The sequence below is a fragment of the Vidua chalybeata genome, chromosome 18, assembly GCF_026979565.1.
Source record: "Vidua chalybeata isolate OUT-0048 chromosome 18, bVidCha1 merged haplotype, whole genome shotgun sequence".
In the NCBI taxonomy this organism is placed as follows: domain Eukaryota; kingdom Metazoa; phylum Chordata; class Aves; order Passeriformes; family Viduidae; genus Vidua; species Vidua chalybeata.
The window spans coordinates 10310376-10337905 of record NC_071547.1 but is presented as its reverse complement, the minus strand read 5'-3'; the positions used below and the strand labels follow the sequence as shown (position 1 = coordinate 10337905).

Sequence of the window (27530 nt, the reverse complement as noted above, 5' to 3'; positions counted from 1 at the left end):
GTTTTATCCTTGACTTACACTTCCATCACCTAATTGTGATTCCATCACACCTCTGTGATTTCCCCCCCGCCCTGCTACCAGAAACCAGGCCTTGCAAAACCAATACAGTTTTACTTATTCGCTTGTAAATATGAAAAATTATCTAGTCTTAGAAATAGTCTAGCTCAGTGAACTCCAATTTATTTGCACATTTAGGGTGGTATTTTTCTATTAGTGTTCAGTGCAGTATTCCTGGGTAGCCTTTGTTACCAGGGTCTGCACAGAACAATTGCCAACAAGGCAGAGAAAATGTTGGTAGAATAACTTTTTCCAAGGTTGGCAGAAAAACTTTCTAAGCAGCTTTGAGACTGCAGGGAGCAGCAGATGGAAGCTCCAGCCTCACCTGTGGATCCTACAGTGGGAGTGCAGGTAGGCCAGCCCCTGCAAGGCACCGTGGGTGATGGCAGCAATCTCCACTTCCTGGAGTGGTTTCTTGTGAACTACGGGGGGAAAAAATCAAGAAAATAAAACAAAACAGAAGAAAATAAATGGGATATTTTCCTGAGAAAGTGTTTTTTAAAGAAAGGAATCCCACCAATCTGCTACGAAGAGAAATTAGGGAAGAATTTTTCCTTGTGAGAACTTTTCCTTGTGAGGGTTTTAAGGTCCCTCCCAACCCAAATTGTGATCCTGTGATCTTGGCCCCCAAGGAACATTAATTTTTGTAAACTTTGGCTTTGATTCCCTATTTTGACTTGGATTCCTCTATTTCTTTGCAGGAGCTGTTCCAGTGTTGAGATCACATCTATAATTATTCCTGCACACTGCAAGGCAAGGACAAAGGTGATCTCTGCAGGATTTTATTGTGGATATTCCAAAACCAGGCAGCCTAAAAAGGCACAGATTACAGGAACACACCTGTACACTTTTATAGCTTCATTTGACAAAATCAAAACGTGCATGCCAACTATCTGTAGCACTGGGAAAGCCTCAAATTGTTCCTAGAGAATGGAGCAGGACAGACAGAGCACCTGTACCATCTGCAAAACCCCACCCTGTGAGGAAACAGCCTCCCATATAATCAGGCTGGGGGCATTGGCAAAAAGAAAATCCAAGATATATCAAACTTACCTTCTAGCAAATCAGAAGCTGATCCTAAACAGTACTCCATAACCAACTGCAAAAGAAAGAGAACATCATGCCTTCAAGTATCTCTGGAAGCATTTTGAAATTAGGAAACATTTTTACATTCCAGATTTAAATCACACGCTGGCTTTAACGCCCTGATTAAGGAGGGAAAAAAAAAAAAACAAAGCAAGTAGTAGGTTTTGTTAGCTTTCCATCAGAAGATGCAAAATTGGACTTTATTTTAGTTCTGTCCAGCACAACCCCAAAGCTGTTTCATAGCCTGTGCTGAGCACATTTTGTCCATGTGCTCCAAATGTCCCTCACTCACCCACGCCGTGTGCTCCTTCAGGTAACAGCCCTTGTACTCTATGGTGTTGGGGTGCTTCAGCTGTTGGAGAAACTTGACTTCTTTGATGATATCCTGCCATTTCTAATGGAAAAACAAAGCAAAAAGTATAAATACATTTCTCTTCTTAATCCTCTACATCCATTCATGCACCACACAGTCTGAAAAGTGACCATAAAACTAATTTACAATATGAAGATGGAAAGTCAGTGTTGCAAAAGCACAGCTGTAAATCAGTTTTCTGTCTCCCTCCTGCACTGAGATACCCTCAAGATATATTAAACAGCTTGAGGACTGCCAAAATAATTTTTTTCCTCATTTTAACTGCAACACATTTTACTTAAATGCTGCTGCTTTGCAAATTGAAGTGTTCAGTGGCCTCGAAGTTAGTAAGAAACTACAGAGAGCAGCAGTGAGCTGCTCACCTTCTGTAACACAGCACAGAACCACTGACATTTGCGAGAAAAAGCAAGGAAAAATGAGTTTAAACCACCTCTGTTTGCTCTTAACAAACAAACACACCCTGCACATCCACACACCAGTCCAAAGGATCAGTGGGTCCAAGTTCCACACAAAAATAAGAGGAACCATTAACACACAACAACTGAGATGAGACTGAGATTAGCAGCTCTTTGCCATTTGATAAAACCTCAGGCCTTTCAGAGAGATGTGCTCCAGTGGCCAGTGTGCTCTTAACACACTTCTTAATAACATTATTTCTGAAGGAAGCCCCATCCAGGCATTTTGAGTCCCCACTCACTTCCTTCAACTGAACTATTTGTCAAAATTTGCATAAACTCATTTTCTCTGCAAACCTCCACGGTTCCCATGGAAGGGAGCAGCAGCTCCTGCATTAAGAGCTGTTCTCTTGGGGTCAAACCAGAGCTGCAGCTCATTCCACTGCTCAATTTCCACTGGAGCTGCCACAGCTCCTGAATGCACAACTGCCTTTATTCCTCTCACCTCATTTGTTTGCTTTCCACTATAGGACATCTTCTTGACTGCCACCACCTCATTAGTGTGGGAATTCGTAGCCTGGAGTAGGGAAAGAGAAACATGGAAAAAAGCTAGAAATAGATTGAAAAAAGCTTCATTTTTTTCCCCCCTCTCCCCACAGAGTGAGCTGTGCCTGTGGCAAATGCAGGCTTTTTTCTCCTATATCCTTGCAAGCTCCTGCACCTCAGAGACATCTTCCTCAGGATATGACTTACCACACAACTGTTAGAACACTTTCCCCTGATTTTATCTGGCCATATCCACTGTTCCTTCCTCAGACTTTGTGCTACTTCTCTATTGATATGTAAAAGATACTGCACCTACTGAGAAGGCTCAAAATACAGTTCTATTGGAATTACAGTAGAAACAGTTTTAGATGAACCTCTGGCAAAATGTTTGCCAAAGAAACAAATAAAGAGGTGTATCCAAATCTCCATGACTTCATCCAAAAACTCCATACAACACTGACATTCTTAAATAGTTATTTCAATTTCCAGCTTCAAAAAGATGATTCAACCTGGAATTTATCTAAATTAAAAAAGCTTTCCTTTCACTGCACTAGATCTTAGTTTTGTTCTGAAGATTATGCAGCTATCAAAATTTTACTTTTCTGCAGCCTGGATGACACAGGGATGGTAATTAGAGGCTAAAAACTCAGGTTTGGAAAGATCTCTCCTTGCCTGGACTGGCACTGCCCTCATTTCTACTTGTTAAGGGTAAAAAATGTCAAGCTTTTGGTCTTAAAACAAGTTGCTGAAATCTCTGTACCTCCAACCATTTTTGGGACAAAAAAATTAGTGACAGTTAAAAGCTTAAGCTATAATAGGAGCTAAATGTGGTAAATCCTCCTTTCAAGTAATGTATTAACTAATAACATTTTCTGAGGCGTGTGGGGACTTCAAAGAAAAACTGTGTTGAGTGAACCAGTGGGGCACAGGAATTACTGAAAGGAGGTGACACAGGCCCCTCACAGCTCACACTCCTCAAACGAGGCACAGAAAGCTGAAAATGAGTAACTCTGGGATAAGGCAAAGCCCTTCCCCACCACTTGCCACCCTGATTCAGCACAGAGAAGATCAAGAGTGTTTTACTCAGATGTATTTATGCTTTCTTTCTGCCTGTCACATGAATTCCAAGCAGCTCCAGCTGACCATGCTGTCTGTCCTTCCAGCTGGGATTTATCACTGAAGGACACACTGCCACCTTCCCAGAGCTGTGGGGGAAGTTCTGGCTGCAAGAGCTTGGGATGCTCCTGGCTGAGACAACTGCCAGGGCTGTGTGAGCACACATGTGCTGAGGCAGTTTTGGGCCTCTTTGGGATGATATACCTTGAGAAATTATATTGTTATCCCTCAAAATACACATGAAATACTTATATGACAAAAAAATTTAAGGTTTGTCTGGTTACAACAGTTCCACCAAGAGCAGTATCACTTCACACAGCTCCAAACAGTGAATTGGAATGCTGGAAATAACTCATGCTACCTGTGGCCAAGCTAGAGCTGTCAGGGATCATACCTTAATGCTTTACTGCCTGATATTCAGAAACCCAGTTCCAGTGAACCCGATCCTCCTGAGTGGTTGACCATGGTTCCAAAGCAGCTTTAATTGATGATTAAATGATTTTTTTTCAATATTGATTCTATTTCAGTCTCATTAATGCCAACTGGATTATAATTATTTCCAATTCCAGTACTTTGGATTTGGCTTTGTTTGATACCAACTGTAAAAGCACTATTTTTCTCATTTCCAGATTAAATTCTCTTGCCTGTATCAATGAGTGTCACACATCCTGCCTGCCTGAATTCCCATTCCTCTGAGGACTCTCTCTTTGCTTTTGCCATAAAGGAATTTGTAGAGATTTCCAAGCATACGAACTCCAAGTATCTTGAAATTCCAGTTTGGCAAATTAATTTTCAACGGTTTAAATTCAACTTTCAGCATCAAACACCATATACTTGACCTGGATAGTTGGGTGCACTATTAAGACTATAGTAAACTGCTACTGTAAATACAGCTGGAACATTAAAGAGATCAGGAATGGTTTGGGAACACTTCTTTTTGAGATGTGTTCTCACCAAACTAATGCACACAAAGCACTAAAAACTCAAGGAACACCTCCTTCTACAAATGCTCTAAAGCCTCCAAAAGGTCACTTGAAATTATTCTGCTCTCCAAAAAATGAATGAACTCTACTTACAAAGTAAACTGCTCCAAAGCTTCCATGTCCAATTTCATGCAAACCCACGAATATTTCCTCAGGATCATCTTTGTAGAACAGGTCAGCTATTTCTGGGTCCTTTGGCACCCCTTTGCGCATGTTGAAGCGTGTTAGGAACTGCTTTGTGCTCTCAAGTCCCAGCCAATTCCTTCCTTCATCGACAAAGCCCTTTGCAGACAGCTCTCAGCACCTGCTGGGAAAGTGCATCTTTAATCTGCTTCCCCTGCACGTGGTTCTGTTCACACTTCTCTGACAGCAACACGAGAGGAAACACTTCCAGTAGCAATAGGCTTCACCATTGCTTCCTCCCTCCAGCTAATTCTTTTTAATTATTAGTCCTATTTAGATAGAGAGATTAAAATGCATTCAGGATACAACAGCTCTTTATCTCACACAGGAAGCAAGTGCTGCAGTGACACTGAAGTCCACTTGAATTCAAGAGTCCTGTTGCTATGCAAAACATCCTGTGACAGGAGTTTGTTATTCTTCACACCAGGCTCCCAGTGTGTCAGTTTTTAGACTCTCTCTGTTGTTCCTCCTACTTTCCTGGCCTGTTTGCTTTGTTTCTCTACTCCCAACTGCCAGCTGGTGCTGGTGGAAAAGTCAGCTGCTATTCCACAGGAACACTTTGCAGCCATGTAATTGTTACTTCTCATTTATTTGCTCAGTGCTGCATGACAGCCAGTGCTACTGGATTGTGATCGCTCCCAGCACAAGGAATTGCTTTTGAAGAATCCTAAACTCCATCCTATAGGGCACATCTTTGCCTCCCTAAATTCTTCCTCAGCACAGAACTGAGCTGCATCTAAATGAAGACTTTCAGTATTCATCCCCAAAATTTTATTTGTGTGGGAAGGAGAAAAAAAAAGAAAAAAAGAAGAAACATCCTAATATCAGGAAGTTTTCCATTTCTTAACAAAACATCTTGAAAAATCTGTATTGACTCATTAAATACACATATGCAAAGCACTGATGGGGGCCTTCACTCATCTGCTTTTGGCTCGTGAAATGCAGCAGAGGAGCTGCAGCTGAGTCACTTGGAGCAGTTTCCATCAGTCTGGAGGTACTTTCACACCTGTGGTTCAGCACCTCCTTTACTAGGGCCACATCTTGTCTGTGCACAACAAACTCCTGCAAACACACACCAGGACCTTCAGCCTGTATCATGATGCAAACCAGGGCAACATTTAATGGGAGCCCAGCTGAAATGTAATAACCAGACAAATTTGAAATGAAAACACACATAGAAAATGCTTTAGAAGGTTTTGGACTTCAAGTGCCATCTGGACAAAAGCAGAATTTTGGCCTGGTGCTGAGACAGCCTCCCTGGCTGAGGGTCAGTGATGGAGCAAGGAGGAGAGGTGCAGTGAGAGGAGCCCACCTGGATAGCTGTGGCACCAACCATGCTCCGTGGCTCACATTCCTTCCAGCAGCATTGTCCCGTGCTCCCAGCCCTCCAGACTCTCCTATTCTGCAAAGAAAAAAACAAGGAACTAGATTTAGAAACATGATTTTGAAGTTTTACACCTTACTCTAACACACAAAACCACCACATCCAGTAAAAGCCAGTGACTACAGGGGAAGCACAAGGAGAACTGGCTGAGAATGCTAATGGTGTGTCTTTAGGTGAGGATTAGCACTTCCTGTGCTCCAAAGCCCTCCGACTATACATCCCTGGAGGACAGAAAACCAGGAAAAGAGGTTAAATGCCAAGTTCTTTGGCTTTTATAAAGACTCTTAAGCTTGCTCAGGCACAAGAAGTTCCCTCTCAGACCCTGCTTTTTAGATCATCTTTAAAAAGAACAAAGTTCAGAAAAAAAATCCCCATCCCTGGCAGTGTCCAAGGCCAGGCTGGATGGGGCTTGGAGCAGCCTGGGACAGTGGAAGGTGTCCCTGCCCTGGCAGGGGTGGCACTGGATGGGCTTTAAGGTCCCTTCCAACCCAAACCATTCCATGATTCTGTCAGAAGCTGACAAGCCTGTGTCCATTGACTCTCTGAGTTCTACCTGATGACACACAAGATTCCAGGGAAAGTCCTGGCCATCAGTAAGTCAAACATTGCTGAATTCCACCAGGGAGAGTCTGAGCAATGCAAAGATGGAAAAGGAGTGCCAGGCAGTGAGCCCCATCAGCTGCAATCAGGTCACAGTGAGGGATGTCCCCCACTGCAGCCACCCACTCCCATGGGTGTAGGGACACCCCCAAAAAGCCACTGCTGTCCCCTCAGGGGAGTGGGACACAGGGAGAGCTGGGAATAGCCTGAACTTGTGGAAAAAGTTATCCTGTAGCTACATGCACAGCAGAAATGCTTCCAAGTTAAGCAGAGTGCAATAGTTACGTTGCCAAAATCTGAATTAATAGGCACCTGATTTAATGACACACTAACTCATGCTCTCCTTTATTAGGGAAAAAATAAATGAGCAGAAATCTTCCTGTTAATAGCTAACATTACCAAAAGTGTTATTTTTGTTACTTTATCTCACCACAGGCCAATAGTATCGAGCTGTTAAAAGGCTATTTGAAGAGCACCAAAAAAAGGTTCTGCACTGCTCTGCTTTTAAATAAAAAATATCTCAAGTATAAACAAAAGCCAGATGAATGAAATGCTTATTCATTTTCAGCTGATTGGCCTCACCCAAAGGTGCTATATTTACTACAGCCCTGCAGACAGGGCAAAGAATGCAGCATTTCAGGTCTGGCATTCTTCAGCCAACAGAAAAATCCATCTGGCTTTAAAAAAATAAAAACAAACGGATGGAGAAAATAGTTTATCCATCTCCAGTCAAATGAACCTCTCTGCCATTAAGAAAGGCTGTGCAGCTCCAGTATTCAAGGTATTTAAAATGGGAGGCTAAATGTCAATACTTAAGAGTTAAGCCCTAAGTGATAATGTCATTTTCCAATTAGGGCAGACACGAGTAGTGAGGCAAGTAAATCTTCCTGGTAAATCTGCTCAGCAGGGCTATTACTTCCCAGTAATGAATATGAAAAAACATAGGATGGAAAGTGTACCAACAGCAACCTGAGTTGTGTTGATTGAACATGATCACCGAGTGATCCACAGGATCCCACAAACCCTGAGAGCCCTCTGCAGACACCAGCACAGCACCAGAGCCACAGTTTGGCTTTTGGACAGTGTAAAACACCACAGATACACATCACACCTCTTTCATTTAGGCTGGCAAGGTCACAAATCCTTAACATCACAACTCTCATCTAGATATGTGGAGACTGAAATAAAAATGGTTTAAATCAAGGCAGAACACTGTAAGAGTGGAGTGCCATTAGTAGAAAAAAAACTTAAATTCAAAGTATGGTCAATTTGAGCAGGTCCCTTTCATTACCAAAGTGCTGAATTAATACACCAAAAACAATTTCTATTAGAAGCCTGATTTCTGCTTTTCATCCTTGTAAAGCAGCTTCTGAGACTCTGCATGCCCTGAAGACCTCAAAAGGAAACATCATTAATCACACTGGCAGTGACTTAGGGAAGTGACAAGTAACTCTGAATTTTGAGGGTTTGGGAGATCAGCATTCTGTTCAGACAGCAGAGTTCCCTCAATGCTAAGCAACCCTCGCATTTAAAAACCATGAATTAACTACTTTTGCTACAGGTGTGTGCACAAAGGTTCTCTCCTACCACTTACAACTTCCAGGTGCTGTACTAATAACAACAGAAAACACCTTGACCTGGATATAAAGAACCAAACACAACTGGAAGCACCTTTAAGAGGAGCTAAAGTACTGACATTTCACGTGGCTTGTGAAAACCCAGTTTGAATTGCACCTCACAGCACCATAGGGCTGTTCCAAATGCGCCCAGAAACTCACAAAATTAATTTTAGTTCCTAACTACACCAGGGTACTTCCCAAAACAAGGACAAAGTTTTCCACTCCATGCAGAAAAACAAACTACAGGAAACAGGGTGGACCAGCAGCAGATTCCACTCAGAGGAGGAGCAACATGACATGGCTCATGCACCCATTTTTAGATGCCTATTTTGAGGGGAATAAATTCACACCAGAATTATTTTCCCAAGAATGGCAAGCCCAGAGCCCCATTTCATCACTTCAGTCTCTCCAAAACCTGGAATACGACGTAAAGGAGGAAATTCTGAGATAAATTCAGCTGATAACTGTCCTGAGTAGGAAACCTTTTGAGCTTGAAGTAAGGAAGGTGCTCAAGTTCCCCTGCAGTCCCCACCCACAAACAGACAGGGTTTTGTTGGTTTGATTTGGGCAGTTTTTGTGTTGTTTTTAGGAAGCTGGAGCTCTTCCCCTTCCCTTTAATTGGTACATATGGCTGGCTGGCCAGGCCAAACACAAACACTTTGTCCTGGGCTGAATCTTTCACATGAAGACCACAGCCTTGGATGAACAGCCCATTATTTTAGAGAAGCTTTTTGGAGAACATTCTGGAACCTCCACATTTTTAAGCAGTTCAGTGTTATTTCTTTGATTGTTAAGAATTACTTTCCCAGCTAACTTGATGTAAGTGAACACAACATATGTGTTTTTTCCAGGCACTTCACCCATTTTAATGCTTAAACCAGTCAGATTCACGTATCTGGCACAGAAATTCGAACTATGAACAGGGCATACAAAAAGCACCTCCACGACAGCCTTTGTTTGCTTCAATTAATCACCAATTCCAAGACACTCAGGAAAGATTTCACTCTGGTCTAGAAGCAGCAAGTCCTCTCACGTCCTTCCCGCAGATTTCTCTGAAGCAAAATGATTCACTTGGGATGGAACTGGAACAGAAGGCACCCAGTGACCTCCAGCAGGAAAGACAAATATTGCTGAGCATTTGGGGCTCTGCAGGTATCAGGGCAGTGCTCCCTGAGGGCACACAGCAGGAGGAGCAGACTCAGGGCATGGGGACACAGCCAGGAAAGCTGGACAACGTGAGCAGAACCCCAGCAGTGGCACAGCAGCAGCTCCTCCAACCCCACCTCTAGGGATGGCTTTTCCAAGGAGTCACCCCAGAACATCCATCAATGTCTCCCCGTTCCTATAAACATCTGGGTGCAGCCACAGCTGTTCACCAGCTCCAGCCTCCGAGCAGAAGTGCAGGAATTTCCCTTTGGAGTGTTTGCTCTGCAGCACACCTGGAATTCCATCCCGGCGCTGCGCTCGGGGGTCAGGGCAGTCCAGAGCTCGTGTGTGCATCAGGTCATGAGGAGTTCACACATTACTCATGCTAATAAAACCCTGAATCACAACTGTTCTGACCCAGGCCATCGCTGCACGCTGCCCCTGGGGTATGAAATCCAGCTAATAACTTGCAGGGCTTGTTGTAGATAAATACCTTCACAAAATCAGCTTTTTTTTCTGATGAGGAGCAGTTAGTTTTAAAGGAAACATTCAATTTATAATTCCCCTACGGCCACCATTTATATAGCACAGGACAAACTTATTAAAAAAATAAAAGACAATCTTATTTAAAAAAAAAATTAAAAATAAATCAGTGGGCTTAAATTCAAGAAACAATCAGTTTTAGTCATCGGGAATGTTTCAACAAGTATGAAATCAAGCCACAGGCCAGCCCTCCCCAAAGGAATAGTCCCAGTTGTGCTCTGAAATTCCACTGCTTTGCTAAATATGTATAATCACAGCTACCCAAAATCATGGGGTACAGCCCAGGCTTTAGTTTAAAAGTCAAACAGCATCATTCTCACAATAGATATGTAATGAAAAAGCAAGAGGCACTGGGTATAGCATCCCAATAGTTTTCTTGTTGAATTTAAAAGAATTTAATGAAATATGTATGCCCTTGTTAAGTTTAAGGGTAATTAACATGTCTTGGATTAGAACCTGTATTTTACCATAAAATCTAGAGAGCATTGTTAAGAGTTCCTCAGCTTTATTTAACAAGATTAAGCACTTTCAGTCATCAAATAAACCTTGCCTAATTAAAAATAAAGGGAAGAAAAAAGGCTGCCTGCTCCTAGCAGCAACATTTCATAATATTTCATCATAGCACACTTGAAATAATTCAGCAGTACATCTGGAAGGGAGGAAAGATCTGGGAATCATTTTAAACCCTAACATACATAAGCCCAAGTAGCATCATACACAGAAATACAAATTTCATCAGACCTTCTCACCAAAACATCTCTAAAAAGCATCACAGATGGATCATGAAATTGAGAAAATTGCCTCCCTATTTTCATCATCTTTTTCTTCTCTTTAGTGTTTTTATCAGGCTCTTCATCATGCTGCTTAAAACTCCAGACCATTATAAAATGATGAGTATTATGCTGTGTGTGCTACTCAGAGGCACAAATAAGTCATTGGATTTGTTTGTGGAGGCCTCAAGAGACACCAGCACACTCAGAGTTTCCTACCTATTAATGTAATGGCTTCCAAAGAGCTGGATCCATTTTGTGGTTTAAAGCTATTTTTAGGTACTTTTAAAAAAAGAGTTTATTTTTTGACCATCACATAATCAAGAAAAAGAAAATAAAAAACCCATCCAGCAACTGACAAATCTATTCCCAGAGCTTTCCAGAGTGTCCAGGGTGATGGTGCAGTGAGATCTGAGCTGCTCCTATTCACCTGCATTCCAACTCAGAGCTGTAGGATCTCCAGGGACACTGAAGCCACCACAGTGGCCACCAGGTCATTTAAATAGCAAACGAGGCTGAAACCTCATCTCCAGCTCCAGTTCAAGTTTTCCTGAAGTGTAAGAAGCAGCTGCCACAATAACTCTGAACACAACAAAATTCTTTGTATTTTTGAAGTCGTTTCCTTATCATGACTTAGATGGCCTGGTTCCTGATTTGTCCCTTAAAGCCAGAAAGTGCAGGGACTGTGAGATTTAACTACCTGAGGTGAACATAGAATTATGTTACTGGACAGTTACTGTGTGCCAGTCAAGGGAAAGGTGTGCTTTGGGAGAGGCACATATTTACGTAAAAAAAATCCTGTGATGCCATTTGGGGCAAAATGTGATTTCATTATGCAAGTGCAGGGCAGTGAGTGAGTCCTGGTGTAGCTACGTGGATTTTGTCATAACATAAGTTGACTTTGAAAAAGGAGTTTTCTATTTAAAAATCCTGTTTATCCTCGTTGTGCAAGAAAACATCAACTCAGGTACTGATTTTCTGGAAGCTGCATCACAGTAGAAGTGGCCAGAAGGAGTCATGCAGGAGGTCCTTACACAAAGTAAGGAAACAGATAAAGGCTGTGTGCATGCAGGAGGAAATGAAAAGGCATTTGCTGGTCATGCAGGGTGAGAACACCTCTCACAAGAAACCAAATTGCAGGGGTTTAACTTTTTTCTTCTCTTTCAAGGCACAGGGGAAGGTATATGTGAAGCATCTTCTTCATGAATCTAAGAAAATCCAGGAATTTTCACCATGACAGACTATTAATAAAACAACCCTCATAAAACCACCCCAAACATCAATTTTACAGAAGATGAGTTGCACAGTGCTGTGCATGTTGTTCCTTCTCTCCATGGATAAAAGGGAAAGGTTTCTCATCCTGCCTTACTGCAGCTGGTTTATTAAGCAGAGAAAGCCACAGCACTCCAACACATTTCCACAACATTCCCAACCTGGCTTTCCACAATTCCATGATATATACCCCCCAAGACACCTTCTGTTCACTGTGTTATAGTTCCCCCTTTCTTTGCCCCCTCAATATCTCCCTGCTACAACTTCTCCTTTCTCAGCCCTCCTTCCTTCCTGCCTGCTCTGTGCTAGCCAGAGATAACACTTGAGGAAACAGCCTTTTGGACTGCTTCAGTTTATCATTTCTGCTCCACCTGCCCTCAGTGACTTTCCAGCACATCCAGCTCTCCTCCTGACCTATTTACAGGCACAACCATTAACATAAAGAACAGGAATTTGTTCCATGCTGGTATCTTCAGGAATGGCTACACCTGTTTCATTCAGGTGCCAAAGTCTGCTTCAGGAGTGGAGTTAAATGAGAAAAAGCTTATTTGGGAAAACCCAACAAACTCCATTTTACATGGGAATATTATTATTAAAGGATGATAGACTAAGTCTAGCAGGTACCAGCCAAGGAAATATCAGTCATTAATATTACATGAGTTATCCACTGGCTTTCTAAGTTTATTCTTTTTATAACCTGCAATTTTTATGACCATTAATAAAAGACACAGATAGAAGTGAAATATGAGTGGCTAACATCTAAAATCTCCTTATTATTATCTAATAACTGTGTCCAAGAAGAGAGTGTTTATGAAAAGAGCACTGGGTGGCTGAAAGTCTGGAAAGAAGAAGGCTCACGTGCTGCTTTTATTCACAGAGAACTCAAAGTTTGCTGTATCAGTCATCAGATGTATTTGTAAGACAGCCCCCTCATGGATCCCCCTTGTTCAGGATCATTTTAACACCCTTGTGACAATCACAGCCCTTAACTGCACGCACAAGTTATCACAGCTATCATGAAAATACTGAAGTATCATGGTTAAGAAAGTAATAAATCGATTTTTTCCTGCCACAATACAGCAAACCACCTCCAAACAGCATGACAGAGACTGTTGAGATGGAAAGAAAACCCACAGTGAATGATGCCAGTTTTCATGCAGGGTTATAACTGGGAATAATGAATGGTTCCTTCCAGGTAGGAGGCTATAATGGAGATCACACATGATGGGGGGGGGGGGGTGAAAAGAAAATAAAAGAAAACTAAGAAAAAAAAAGGAAAAACCTTGATCTATTGATATATCCATTACAAGTTCCAGAGTAAAGCTAAGGAAGAATACAAAAAAAAAAAAAAACCACCCACCAAACAAGCCCACAAACAAACAACAAAAAACCCAACAACAACAAACCAAACCAAAAACCACCCCCAACCCAAAATCCTGCAGAATTCTAAACTGAAATAACTCATTTGCTTTAGCAGATTAAAAAAAAAAAAAAAAATTGAGTTAAGACTGAAATTACAGCTACCACACCATGTCATTATTGCCATTATATGAGAATATACAACACCCAGAGACTCTTTAAATAAATGGATGAGAGGTACAGATCTGTGATTTCAGCCTTAAGTTTTGTCATCTTGGGTTTTATCAGGTCAGAAAAGGCCCTTAATGTTGCTTTAATGCAGAAAAAAACCTACAATTTTAAATTAGAACTGGAAGGCAAAGAAAAATCTGCTTCACTGAGCACTGGAATCAGATGTGCAAAATGAACTTAATCTTGCAGCTCAAGCCAAAGCCTTCTTCAGGCAAACACAGTTTTGGTTCCACCAAAGGGAGGTGGGCAGAGGCAGGGACAGCGAGAAAGTCACCTGGATTGGGATGCACCACCTGGCAGGTACCTGTCCCCTCAGCATTCCCTCTTCTCTATTTTTTAAATTAGCATTGCAGCATTGAAGAACCATTACAGAGTTTTAACTGACTTTTAATTCTCATTGTAAATAATCTATGCTTAAATTTCATTTTTCCACTCGCAATTCCACGTGCAAGTTTCAGCGCTGCATCCTTGTGCACAGGGACATCCTCAGAGGAGCTTTAATGTGCTGAGATTTAATATTTCAGAGTGTTAAAGGCAGAGAGAAAAAAAAAAAAGATTAGCAAACTCAAACTACTTGCTGTAAAGAAAACAAGGCAGAACTAAGGGGAAAATATGGGATGTGACTCATCTTCTCACAGGCAAAGAAAGTAGAGTCTCTCTCCCAGGACCTGGTGGGTCCTTTTAGGAAAAGTGGAAGGTAGATCACCATGGAAACAGAGTATTTTCTGGGGTACTTCAGCAGTGCCATTTGCTATGATATGAACATAATCAGGCGAGCAGCAGTTCCCTTCCAACCAACTAGAAAAGCTTTTAGCACAAACAGCGAGTGCATTTCTGTCTGCTGGAATTCCCAAAAAATGAAAAGCGGATGCAGCAGAAGACACCACGGATATCAGCTGGAGAAAACATTATCCAAGCTCCACTTTTCTGCTCACTGAGGGAGACATCTGAAGGCTCACAGAGCCCAGGAGAGGAAGCCATCAGGAGGGGAGGGTCAAACTTCCTTATTGCTGGCCCAGCTTCTGTGTCAAGTCCCCAGATCACATCAGATCACTGCACAAAAATACCAAGTGACAGCTTTTGGGAGGGGGCTGCGGGGACAAGGGGAGCTTCTGGGGGTGCCAGGGATGGGCATGCATGGCATTTGAGGGCAGGAGGGACAGGCAAGAGAAATTCAGGTCAGAGACATCATTAAAACAAGAAAATAGAACGGAAAGGATAGCAAAGCAAAATGAAAGGCCACCATAATTTAGAAACATCTCTATTTCTGTATGAGAAGCCAAGGAGCTGGCAGCTGATGTTGGAATGTGTGCTCAATGGCTAACAAAAATTCAGGCTTATTGGCAAACACTGCACAGAAGAACCATGTGGAGATTGCTCTAAGATATGACTGAGCTTTATTTTTGCTCTAATGATAATTTACTATTTTGAATCACCACCAAAAAAGCCATTGAGCAGTTTTCTATTTTTGAGACTGTTGCTGGAGTAATGGCACAGATTTGTGTATATTGAATTAGCAGCACCAAAAAGGTTTTGGTCACTTATCTCATAGATAACTTTAATTCATAGCAGAGGTGATAAATCATTATGTTAAAAACACACACAGCCAGGTCCACCTTGAGTGAGTCAGACCTGAAAGATCTCAGCAGCAGAACAGGGGCTGATGAAATGCATTTGGTACAAAAATAGGGTAACAGACAGCAGTAGTAATATTTTCAGCTATTCTACACATTGCTGAATTTTAAATTAATTGTAACCACACAGGAAAAAGACCTGGGGGCTGCTGCAGACAGCTCTCTGAAAACATCTGTTCAGCAGGCAGAGGCAGTCAAAAATAGGCAAATGGAGCGTTGGGATAAATGCAATGACAAGAAACCATGGCCAGAAGTATGGATGGACATAAAAACATTACGTGTTTCTATTCTGATTATAGCAACAAAACCTTCTCAATCGATGAATTCCCCCACCTGCAGCACTGAGTGCAAGGCTCAGAGTGAAGAGCTCAGGTACCTGATAGCTGCAGTGGAAAACAGAGAAGTTTCCCTTCCATGAGGAGCCCACGTGGCTGCCGAGCCCAGGACCAAGGCAGAGTCCCAGCAGCACCTCCTGGGGCTTGTCCCCACCCCTCAGGAGATGCAGCTCAGCATCCCCCTCAGTCACACACAAGTGCACCACACATTTCCCTATGGATTTACTTCAGGAATTCTCTCTCCACACAGAATTTCACAGTAAATCCCTGGCAGACTCCCACAGCAACCCAGCACATTCCCTCCTCACTTCACTCTTTTCTTTGCTTCACACACACCTGCTCAAACCATCTGACTCCAAACCTGCTGTTACCCTGACAAGTAACAAAAAACCTGGTTTAAGCCACGTTTATTGTTCCTGGTAAGAAACTATCCTTGCCAAATATTATAGTTCTGTTTGATATGGCACTTCAGTGTATTCCGACGTCTAGAGTGACAGCTGAATATAATGAATAAAAACTCTTGATTTATTTCATATTTCTGTGGCAATTTTCTGTAGCAAGGAGAGGAAAAACCTCTTTTTCCTCTCTGTAGATTTGTTTTCATTTAACAGACAAATTCCAGTTATACTTTCTAGGGCTCTTAGGAACTGTCAAACTTATTCCAAGGATATTCTGGGAATCAGAGCCATTCAAAGTATGGTTACTGTAGATAAAACACTGATCAAAACCTCAAGCAGCATTCCGTGGATCCTGTCACCACCAAGGCTGGCTCAGAACTGGTCCCCACTGACAAACAACTACATTTGACCATGGCCAGAGCTAAAACATCACAAATATTGCCATGAAGCATCCCAGGGTTCCACAATTTCCTAATTTGATCTAAACAACTTTCTCAGAGCCACTTGAGCAGCTCAAGCCCGGCGCTTTCCAGAGAGAGATGTTCAGGCATCACTTGATCACTTCAAGCTTTGTTTATTTGGACAGATATTGAGATAAAATAGCTCCAAGCTGTGTGAGCAAGGCCCCAGTTACACAAGTGCTTATTTACATCCTGTGCTGCAGCAAGGCTGTCTTTGCAGGGGAAAAAACCTCGAGCTCAACACCACCAGATAAGGCTGGGCATCCTTGATTTTCAGTCTTGTCTTTTGACAGAAATTCCCCCTTTTCTATTAAAAAAAATGCTCCGCTACATTTTTTTTCCTGCAAGCCTTGCCTTGAAAGCAATGCTAAACAAAGCAGGCTTTGAAGGTTGCAGTAGAATTTCAGTATTGTAATCTTAAATCTCATGCAATTAAGCAATTATAAACTTTCCTAAGAGAAACCAAAATGGTCTTTTTTGCTGAATAAAACATCTATAGTTCATTCACCGATATGATCTCGATGCCCTACTTGTTACCTTTTTAACCAGGGAAAAAAAAGAAAAAGCCTGAATGGAGATTAAACAAAACATGAGGTTTTTGTCTAAGGACAACTAACTTAACTGCTACAGTAAAGCTTTCATCACCAGGAAGGTCTCTGCCAACTGTGTTTTCCCCTGCAGGCGATGTTGTTGGACTTAAATCAGAAAAAAAAAAAATCAGTCATTTACGTCAGTCTATTCCAGTTCTGCTTTCTATTAAGACAAACTGGAGTCCTTCCCCAGCAGCAGGGCTGGATACTTCTCCTGTTTTCCCACATTTCATTCTCCTCTCAGTTCATGATGTGAACCTCACCTGCTTAGGGGGCGGATACTCAGCTTAAATTCCTCTAAAAATGTAGTTATGTGAGATGCAGGGGTCTAAACTACAAAAATACATCCTTCACAGCATTAAAGGCAAATTCTTCTGAAATAATCCAACTTTTTTTTTTTTCCCCATTAAAAATACACAAACATCTATTCAATCACTCCTACGTTGCAATTACAGATTCTTTTCCATTTACCTTCTATAACTTAGATTTTGGGTAAGTGTGTGTTGAGGAAAAAGAGCAGGGAAATGAGGTTTGGGGGGTTTGATACCTTTGTTAAGCAAGATGTCAATAGATGAAGCCAATTTTCTCCTGATAAAGAATATCACCCAACCCCACTGTAGCCCCAGAAGCACCAGACATGCCCACAGGATAAAGGTTTTCTGCTGTTTGATGATATTCTGCATAGCCCTGAAGATATTTGGGCAGGGAGATGTCAGTGCTCATGAGAAAATACTCATTTTTGGATCCATAACAAGTTTATGTACAAGAAAAAGATGTTCAGTTTCCCAGAGAAATGGTCCCCTCACTTGACCCTTTGGAGAATATAAATATTATTCTGTTTTGCAGATGGGAGAAATTAGTGTGTTTCGCCTGACAGTGAACATTTTCAGAACTATTTTATAAGGCTTAGCCATCCTTATACCACAGAGAGGAGCCTTCTTTTTTGTGACAGATATATACTTTAAATAAGGCCATTCTGTGGTTTTTATAACTTAGAATTGCTTTTAAATATCTAAAAGAAACTCCATGTGAGGGATTCTGCATACACACCTGCCAATTCAACACCCCAAATAACAGTAATTCTCCAAAAAACACAGAAAGGGTATTTTTAAGTGAGAGAATAGACACAAACTTACTCAACCCAAATGCTGCTGCATCCTTTGCCTTCCCATTCCCCGAAGCCAAATTCCCTTCTGCCTCCCCACGCTCCCTCAGCAGAGCTTCCCTTTCCACGACACGTTCTGTACAAGAGTCTTAAACGTTAATTAAGCCTAACAGTCCTCAGAGATGTTAGCACAGCTATAAAAAGGTTTCTGGATCGAGTGGCTACTGAAGGAACTGGCATCTGATCAAATTTTCAAGAGTTATTCTCCCTGCTTTATGAATAAATCAAGGAATTACCAGTTTTTGACAGTCTCAAACACTACTTGGTGCCTCGTGTACATATTAACAGCCCTATTTTATGGATTCAGCATCCAAGGCATAATGAACCTAAGGGGATATTTGTAGTAAAACTATGAAAGAATCCAATCCCATCATCTAAGCGAGGAATATTTTTAGTTGGGGACAGCTTCTCAATTGCAGAACTCATTATTTTGTTCTGGTTAATTTTAAGCACAGCGGAGACACTCTATGAACAAAATATGTTTTTCTGCAGACTGAAGCATATTGCCACTAATCAAAAGAATGAAAAATTCTAGTATTAATTAATACATTTGTGATAGTTCAGTCTTCTACTTTAAGGTCATGTCAGTCCAAAATGCTGGAGGAGCTCAGGTGACTTTAGAAAGTCACCTGGATCAGGGTCATGACTGTACAGGAGCTTCTAGGCTCCTAGAAAAGGATACTGTAGACAGGAATAATGGGGGGAAAATTCCTTTATGAGCCTTCCTAATGAATCAATAGCTAGTACAAATGTATAACTAATCTAATATGACAACAAGAATGGTCTTAGAAGAGCTACCCTGAATTTTACACATATAAATTTTAAAGCTGTTGCCTCCAAGGAAGGAAAGCTTTCAGGGGAAGTTGCACTGAACTCTTCTGCTAAAGCTTTTTGTATTAAATAACTATACATTTTGGTGATTTTTCCTCATAATGCTGAAAAGAATCAACATTTTCAAAAGTGTAACTACAGGGGAAAACCACCAAATATTTGTATACAAACAACACACACCAGAACTACATACTTCTAACCCAGCCAAATTTAAGTATTATGCCACTTTGGAATAAACAAGTATCAGAAATAACCACAGAATTTATCTTGCAAACTCAAACACAGAAGCTTCCGACCATTTGAGATGATGCTGTTGGAAAAACTCGGTTACACGTTACTTTGGGGAGAAGCAAACTTTCCCAGAGAATATGAGGAGCACAGCAAGGCTGCAGAGCAAGCCTATACTGTGCTTAAACTCTGCATTAATCATGGATGAAGCCCAGCAGAGGAACTGCCCCTGCTCATCTCGCTCTCTAGGGAAGTGCGGCGCGGCGAGGCTCCAGGCTTCCTCTTTTCCAGGCTCGGCAGGGACGGGGCCCCCTCCCTGTCCCACCTACCCCAGGCTGGGGCTGGGAAGCACCAGCTAGGCCTGGCTTTGCACAGCTGCCTCCTTGGCCAAACCCAAGGCTGCAGTTTCCCAGCGAGAGCTGCTGCTCGCTCCAGTGCCACTACAGCAAAAGTCATTTTTGCAATCCAGATCAGAGGCAAAAAAGCACTTAAGGACTCGCCCTTCTCCCAGGAAAACATCAAGTAACAATGTCATTCCATCCTTCTCAGATATTTCACTGTGTGCCCCAGATGATAAGGCACACGTTGCTCATTTCGTGTTTCTGAACAAAGGAACTGCCACCCAAAATGCAGGGCTGAGAAACCCAGCCAGTGTTTTTCTGTTCACTTCCAGATTAGCCCACAACACCAGGATGGGCAACCTTCCCAACCTGGCAAGCCCCATGTTAAAATACAGCCATAAGACACATCAGGAAGATAAACACCACACATCCTGGGCAGCCAAAGGAGTAAATTCAGGGAATATTCCCCAAGCATGAGATGGTCCTGTGTCTCCAGGTCTTACAGCTCCTACACAAAGGAGGAGGGTTAGGGTACAGCCCTGTACACCAAGAGCCTGGAATTCCACTGCCTCCCAAAGCTTTAGATTTTACTCTCAGCAAGCCAGCCCCCACTTAGCTATGGAAAAGGGCAGGCCATAAGGATCTCTTGGATTTGAAGTGGGTCTGGACACGACAGCACTCCACTGAGCACCCTGTGCCTCCAGGCAAGATCCATCCCTGCGTGGGAATCCAGACTTCCACACAGGAGGAAACAGGCACATCAGCTGCTGAAGCAGCAGGTTGGGTTTATTTGGATAATGCTGCAATGAGAACTGATCCCGAGGCTCCACAAGGCAGAGCTGGGTATCTCATCTGGCACGTTCAGCTTGCAGGAGAGCCACTCCCTTCCATGCCCCTTCCAACCACCTCTGTCCTCTCCTCCTCCATGGCAGGAGGGAGCTGTGTTCCCTGCCAGGCACCCCCAGCACCTCCAGCTCCTTGTCTCTTCAATCCCCAGCTCGTTGGACACAGATCTAGGACTGTGGGATGGTTAATCCCATCCCCCTTGTGCTGCTGCACACCCAGTGGGATGCCACTGAAGCCAAAGGTGCTCTGTGACACACCCTGCAGAGGCCCTGCTGAGCCTGCTGGCCATGGCACAGCACTCTGTCTCGGGCTGGAAATGGGGGTGTGTATTCTATTGCCATCTGTCAGAGGTGGGGCAGTTCTCTGCTGTTCATTGGGCAGTTTTCTTTATCTCTCCCACAGCCAATCCTCCCTCCAGGAGATCTCTTCTGTTCATGGGTCATTAATTATTAATTATCTTCTGCTTACGGCCAGTGAGTGTCCCTGCATGGCTCAGAAAATGCCATCATTCCATGGGGAGAGGCTCCACCCAGGGGAGGAGCCAAGCATTCCTACCTGGATCCAATCTGACCTTGGAACAGCACAGCAGCCTTTGCGCACTGCATTCCTAGAGGAGCAGCTTTCTGCCCCACTGCATTCCCAGAGGAGCAGCTTTCTGCCCCACTGCATTCCCAGAGGAGCAGCTTTCTGCCCCACTGCATTCCCAGAGGAGCAGCTTTCTGCCCCACTGCATTCCCAGAGGAGCAGCTTTCTGCCCCACTGCATTCCCAGAGGAAGCCCAGGCCCATCTCCAGCAGCCCTGAGCTCCAGAGGAAAACTCCAGCCTTGTCCAGGATCTTGTCCAGGGCTGAGCCCCCATGGAATGGGACTGCTGCCACCACCCTGACCTACAGGGTGCCAGAGCCTGTTCTCACTCTGGCAGTGTTTTGTTTGTTTGTATGTTTGTTTGTACTATTGCATATTTTATTTTGTTTGTCCTATTGTATTTGTATTTTTAGCTTTCCTAGTAAAGAACTGTTATTCCTATTCCCATATCTTTGCCTGAGAGCCTTTTAATTTCAAAACTATAATAATTTGGAGGGAGGGGGGTTTACATTTTCCGTTTCAGGGGAGGCTCCCGCCTTCCTTAAGCAGACACCTGTCTTTTCAAGCCAAGACACACTCCCAAACCCAATTCTGTATCTGGGATCAGCAGGTACCCAGGAACTCCCCAGGAGCACAGACCCACTGCCAGCGACACAATCTGCTGCTGCTACGGGACTGGAGCTGCTTGAGAGTGACATGTGGCTCGGGGATCACTTTCAAGAGTGTAAAAACCAAAAAAAGGGAAAGAGAAAACATGGGGAAGGTTTCTCAGAATTATAAAGTACTAAAAATAGAGTCAACCCCCCTCCGAGACAGCAAGGTAAAACTGAAATTTCAAAGCAGAAACACATTTTCACAGGAGTGCCACAGGACAGAAAGGGAAGAAAGCACCATCACCTTTATAAAGATTTTGCTTAAGCACCCTCATTAAAAAGGGATAAATAGTAGCAGTGTGTAATCATTACAGTAATCCAATATATTTTTGTGTCCCCAACACTCAATTAAATTTATTGAGACTCCAGAGCTACCATACACAGCTTGAGAGTGTGTAGCATCTGCTACTTCCAAGATGAGTCATGGTAGGAAATTCCCCTGTATTTTCTAGGAACCAGTCAGGCAGCCAGTGATTGAAACAGTGATGTGACTGTATACAACACCCACACAAATGAGAAGAAAGAACTTCTGTCAATAAATGTACATTATATTTAACGTACTCGCTGCAGATTTCAAATAAGAGACTGCAATTAGAAAGATTGTTTTGGGAAAATATTCCCCAGTTTAATTTGAATGCAATGTAGATTTTGCCAAGAAACGTTAAAGGTCAAAAGAGACTGGGAGAAACTAATTTAAATAAATTGCAGGAATTTGAGGACATTTTGAAGAAGGGAAGTAAATATGCAACAAAGCAACACCCCACAGCACTTGCCTCCATTTTCAAGTGCTGCATCACTAACTCTATAATCTCTTACCACATCTGTCCCTCCCCATACTTCAAATCATCTCAACTCTCCCCCTGCACCTTCTGCTTTAGACAAAACTACAGAGGACCAAACTCTTTTTCACCTTCTGATTTCACTCCAAAACAGCAGACAATAAATGCTTCATTTTCAACAGCCACGCTGCCTCCTGCATCCCCAGATGCTCCAAATCACAGAGATACTTTGTGCTCACTCTGCCAACAGCTGGATCTGTCACTGTCCCCTCACTCAGACGTGTGACAGCCCCACAAAAGCCTCTCCAAGGACACATCCACAGCAGCTGCTGTCTCTAGACTGGCCTCAGGAGTAAACCTTGAACATAACAGCATCCTGGCCATGTCCACCTCTCACTTCCAAACAAGTTACCACCGTAACACAGGCACTGTGATGTGCAAAATTTAAACTTACCTGAGGTTTGAGGTAAGCCAGAATAATTGGGATTTTAAGAGTCAGGTCACATTACCAGATGGCAACTAAGGAAGGAAGGAAGGCAGCCTGACAGCACAGAACTAGCTCTTACTTAGCAGGTATGGAGTCTTTTGCTAGGCAAAAAAAATTCAAAGTGCAAACTAAACTTAGGGAGTTATTTTATACTGCGTTGATCAATATATTTTTAGTCCACGATCAAAACAGCTGCAAAGAAAGCACATGGATGCAGGACTGTGATGAAGATCCACGCAGTTCTGGTTATGCATTTCAAGATAAAGGCACATTTTTGGGTTTGACTTCTAATCTGACAAGAGCTCAGACATTTGTGTGCAAGCAGCCAACTAATAACCCTTCCAGATAAGGCCTGGGGCTCCTAGAATTACCAAACAGCAGCAGGCTCACCTTCAGAGAGTACACCATGGCCTTCTTGAATTACCAGGACTCTTGATAAAAATCCAGTAGGACAAAAGAGAAATTCCACCTCACTTTTGAATACCTGAAAGTCACAACCTCATTGATCAATGGAGAGAGCCTAAAACAAATCCACCACAAACCAGCAACTGGAAGGGTATCTGCTTACACAAGACCGTGGACACAGAACAAGATTCACTCATTTTCACCACGGGACTGCAAAGAGGGTCACAAGCCCTTGATTTGAGGACAAAAAACTATTTGCTATCCCAGTAAAGGGATACATCCAGAAGTGAGAGTTTGGTTTTACTGAGAATGAGTCCCCAAACTCATGCAGGCTCCCTCTGCAACCCCAGACCAGTCTTCAGCTCTCTTAGGACAAAACTTTTGGTGAAGTGTAACACCACCCACTTATCTGCAATATTTATACTGACAATGAAGTTCTCCAAGCATGAACTTAAATATATATTTCCACCTAGTTCAGCTAAATGTGGCACCCCATTTGAATAGTCTGTCATGTTACTATAATAAATTAGCAGTAGTATGTCAACAAGGACAAAGAACTACTAATACACAGAGTTTTCCCCAGCACTCACAGAACCCCTTTGCCAGCATCAGACATCACCTAAAATGATTTTTTTTTTCCCTAGACATTGAATTTTCTTTAGAAGACTTCTGGTCAGGGCTTTTTCAGAAAACACCTGATGTAAAGTAAAGCTGGAATACTTTGCAAATATTTACACTAAATTAAGGGTTTGTTCTGAAGTATCAGATCACTACAGTTGGCAGCAATAAAGTAAGGCACAGACCAGGCTGCAGGAATCCACAGTTGGTTTTAGTTCTGAAGGAGAGTATCAATTTTATCAGAATTTCTTCCTTTTCAGACATTATATGGCCTTCAATTGGACAGCAGCACTCATTCAATACCAAAGCAGAATCCACAGATGTCAACCCAATCATATTAATATAGTGTCTTGTTTCTAGCTGCAATCAGTGCTACAAAAGAGGAGATGAAGACACAAAATCTGAATATTATAACCAAAGCTTCTATGTTCACGAGTCTACCCAATTCCCAGGTCCCTCCTGCTTTCCCAAAAACACAAATGCAAATTCCCTGAAGCAACAGGAAAGAGCATTGACAGGCCTGTGCATACAATGGCTTCCATTTGCCCTTATGCATTTTAAGTTATGCTACAGGAAGCACGACTGAAACACAAACCAAACCAGATTTGTCAGAGGTCCCTGGGAGTCTGAAGAGCAGCTCATGGGCAGCTGTTACAGGAAACCTGCTCAGCAAAATAGCCAGAACACATTTGTCATGTGTCACCTCTCTGGGGAAGTGCCAGCTGCATGCCCAGGAGTTGGCATCAGTAGGAGAAGTGTGGGTAATGTCAGTAATTATGTGCATTATATAAGGTGTGCTTGCAACACTCCCATTTCCTTCTCCATAAAGATTAAAACTGTGGCTTCTAAGTAGCTTAACTGTTCAGTGGAGACAAGCACAGCACTGCTGCTCCCATGAACTGCAGGAACTGATTTTCCAAACCAAGGGTTAAGATCCAGCAGTGTCTCCCAGCAATAAGGACTGCTGGGCACACAAGGTCAGTCGTGGCCAGAAGCTCCACCTCAGGAACATCTGCAGAATCGTGCACTGACCTGGCTGCCCCAGTTTGAGTTTCAGCTGCCAGTGCCCACGAAGCACAGCATCCCTGAGGGGCCCTGATGGGATGCACAAGGAGCTCAGCTCTCAGCACAGCATTGCACAGCCTGAATTACACTCACAGGAATTCTACACTGCACCTCAGCACTCACCTCACCTGGATAAAAGGAGGACCCAAACATTTCACCTGTGCTGGCACTGGATGAATAAGTAGATTTAAAATGCTCTTTTCCACAGAGGATGATTCAGCTACCCCACTATACACACACAGAACATGTATCACTTCAAAATGCTTTTTAAAAAAACAGCAACCCACCCAGAAATACATCTGCACAAATCCTTCAATGTACAAACCACCAGCTCTCAGCAGTGCATCATTCATAGCTCTGGTGAAGAGCTGAATGAGAGCACTGTCATTTTTATACCGTGTTTTAAAACCCATTTCATGTCCATGACTGCTGTGTGAGTGTTACTCAGGAAGACACAACAATTCCCACAGCGGGTGCAGAATAACACACAGGCAAACACCCCCAGCCTACCATGGGGACATGAACCAACCACTGCACTAAATATGACCACTGGCTTCTGTGTCTGCAGTGTAAAACAGCTTCCAAACCTGGAAGTGAAATGTCAATATCAAGCTTAAAGATTAATAAACGAGCTGAGGAAGCCCCTTTGCTGTGCAAGGGTGGGACAAGGAGTGTTTTGTCACCAAGGATTAGCCAATACACAGGAACACCAAGGGAAGTACAAGCAGAAAGGACATTTCACATCTGAATGATTAAGACATTTAACCATTTAATTCATTTCCATCATCACAGTACCTTTACAGCTCTTTCAATCACAGAATCAACACAAAGGCTAAGGAAAAGAATCCAAGCATGCACCATGAAGCACAGCATTCCAAACACAGGCTCCCAGAACTTCCTCATCCTCCCCTCCTATCACTCATGGCCAGAAGAGACTGGACTTACTGAGAAAGTGAGATAAAGCAACAGTCAAAACAAACACAAACCGCCCTGTAAATCTCAAAGGGTAACCCAAGGCAAACACTCAACAAACCCGAGAGATTTAAAGGCTGCACAGAAAATGTGTCCTTCAAAATGCTGCACTATCTTCCCAAACAGGGACACACAGAGCCCAAGCACTTTAAGGACAGGGAACAAGATGACCAGCACATACAGAGAAGTGCATTGTGTTCATTTGAAGCACATTTTTGACAGCCAATTAAAATATATCATCATTAAAATTAAATACAAGCCAGCAAAAGCTTTTCAAACAAATTCCATAGCAAAATTTGATTTGTGTTCTGGTATGGTTTGGGATTTGGGTTTAAGTCAGTCCCAACACAGGCAGCAGAGCTCTTTAACTACCTTCTCTGAGTTCCACAGAGATAAATTCTCCGAGTTCCTCAGCAGATAAATTTGGCAGCCTTACACATGGGCTCAAGACTTCCATTTGAACCATCAGAGGTTTCTTGATTCAATTCAGTAAAGGAATCATTTGGCATCTAATTTAGGAGGGAGGATACCATTTTAAAGCTGCTTCTGAAAACAGTGGAATATTCCCAGATTACTGTAGAAAGATCCTGGGAAAGCTGCAAGGAGTTCAGATGGTTAAAGGTACTTCTGCCACCGTCAGCCTGGAAATGCCTTTCTGCCCTGTCCTTCCTTCCAGCGTGGATTTATTGAACCCATAACTGAAAGCATTTGCCATCAGGTCTGTCTGATTTCAGATAACACACTCTAGACCTCATTGCAGCTTCTTAAACAGAAAATGTCAAAGTGCAACCACCAACACTGGCTAAGACAGACTGATCCCAAAGCTCAGCCAGTGAAAGGGTGCTTGGGGAAAGCAGGTCCTTCAAGATCAACATAAAAAATGTTTTAGTCATAGAGAAAAGCTGATTTCCAGCATACACCTGCTCTCCCATCAGAAAAAATACTTGCTCTAGATCACAAGACTTCAGCATTTTACAGCCAAACTGAGTCAGCATGAGACAGTTTAAAGCAGTACAAAAATAATCTCAAAACTCTATGCCCTGGTACATAAACTGCTTGTGTGGTACTTACTGTGGCAAGCAGAAGACTTCCATTTATGAAAATATCCTTAATTTTCTTTGAGAAAGCTGGAATAACCACTGTTAATGCTGCAACAAATGCACATGGCTATGCACTTGACCTAAAGATTGCTGAGTTTTGGTGGCATTTAATCATATTAATATGGGGAGGAAGAGGCAGGGAGCCAGGAAAACATCACCGTGTGCCTTCAGAAAACTTGTTATTTTTAACAGTGCAGTTTAAGATCAGCAACCCTGAAGCAAAATGGTCAGAACATTTTCTTCCACCGGTGTTGACAGCACACCAAGAGCTTTCAGAGGGCGAGGATTTTAGGCCAGTGCAGCAAAACAGAGATCCCAGGAAGGAAAGCTCACCTACTGTGGCAAAAACCATAAGAAGGGTGAGTTTATTCATC

General features: G+C 42.7%; 1 protein-coding gene across 3 annotated transcripts in view; it reads right to left on the bottom strand.

The window, feature by feature from the left end:
* TAOK3 (TAO kinase 3) overlaps positions 1 to 27530 on the bottom strand; it is a 77471-nt gene that overhangs the window by 37873 nt on the left and 12068 nt on the right. For all 3 annotated transcript variants that reach the window (XM_053959858.1, XM_053959859.1, XM_053959860.1), the window contains 6 exons: positions 6052 to 6141; positions 4650 to 4860; positions 2417 to 2488; positions 1436 to 1537; positions 1111 to 1156; positions 383 to 479 (listed from right to left, as the gene is read on the bottom strand). In XM_053959858.1, coding sequence (XP_053815833.1) covers positions 383 to 479; positions 1111 to 1156; positions 1436 to 1537; positions 2417 to 2488; positions 4650 to 4769 — 437 coding nt within the window. In that variant the 5' untranslated portion in view covers positions 4770 to 4860; positions 6052 to 6141. The remainder of the gene's footprint in view (positions 1 to 382; positions 480 to 1110; positions 1157 to 1435; positions 1538 to 2416; positions 2489 to 4649; positions 4861 to 6051; positions 6142 to 27530) is intronic.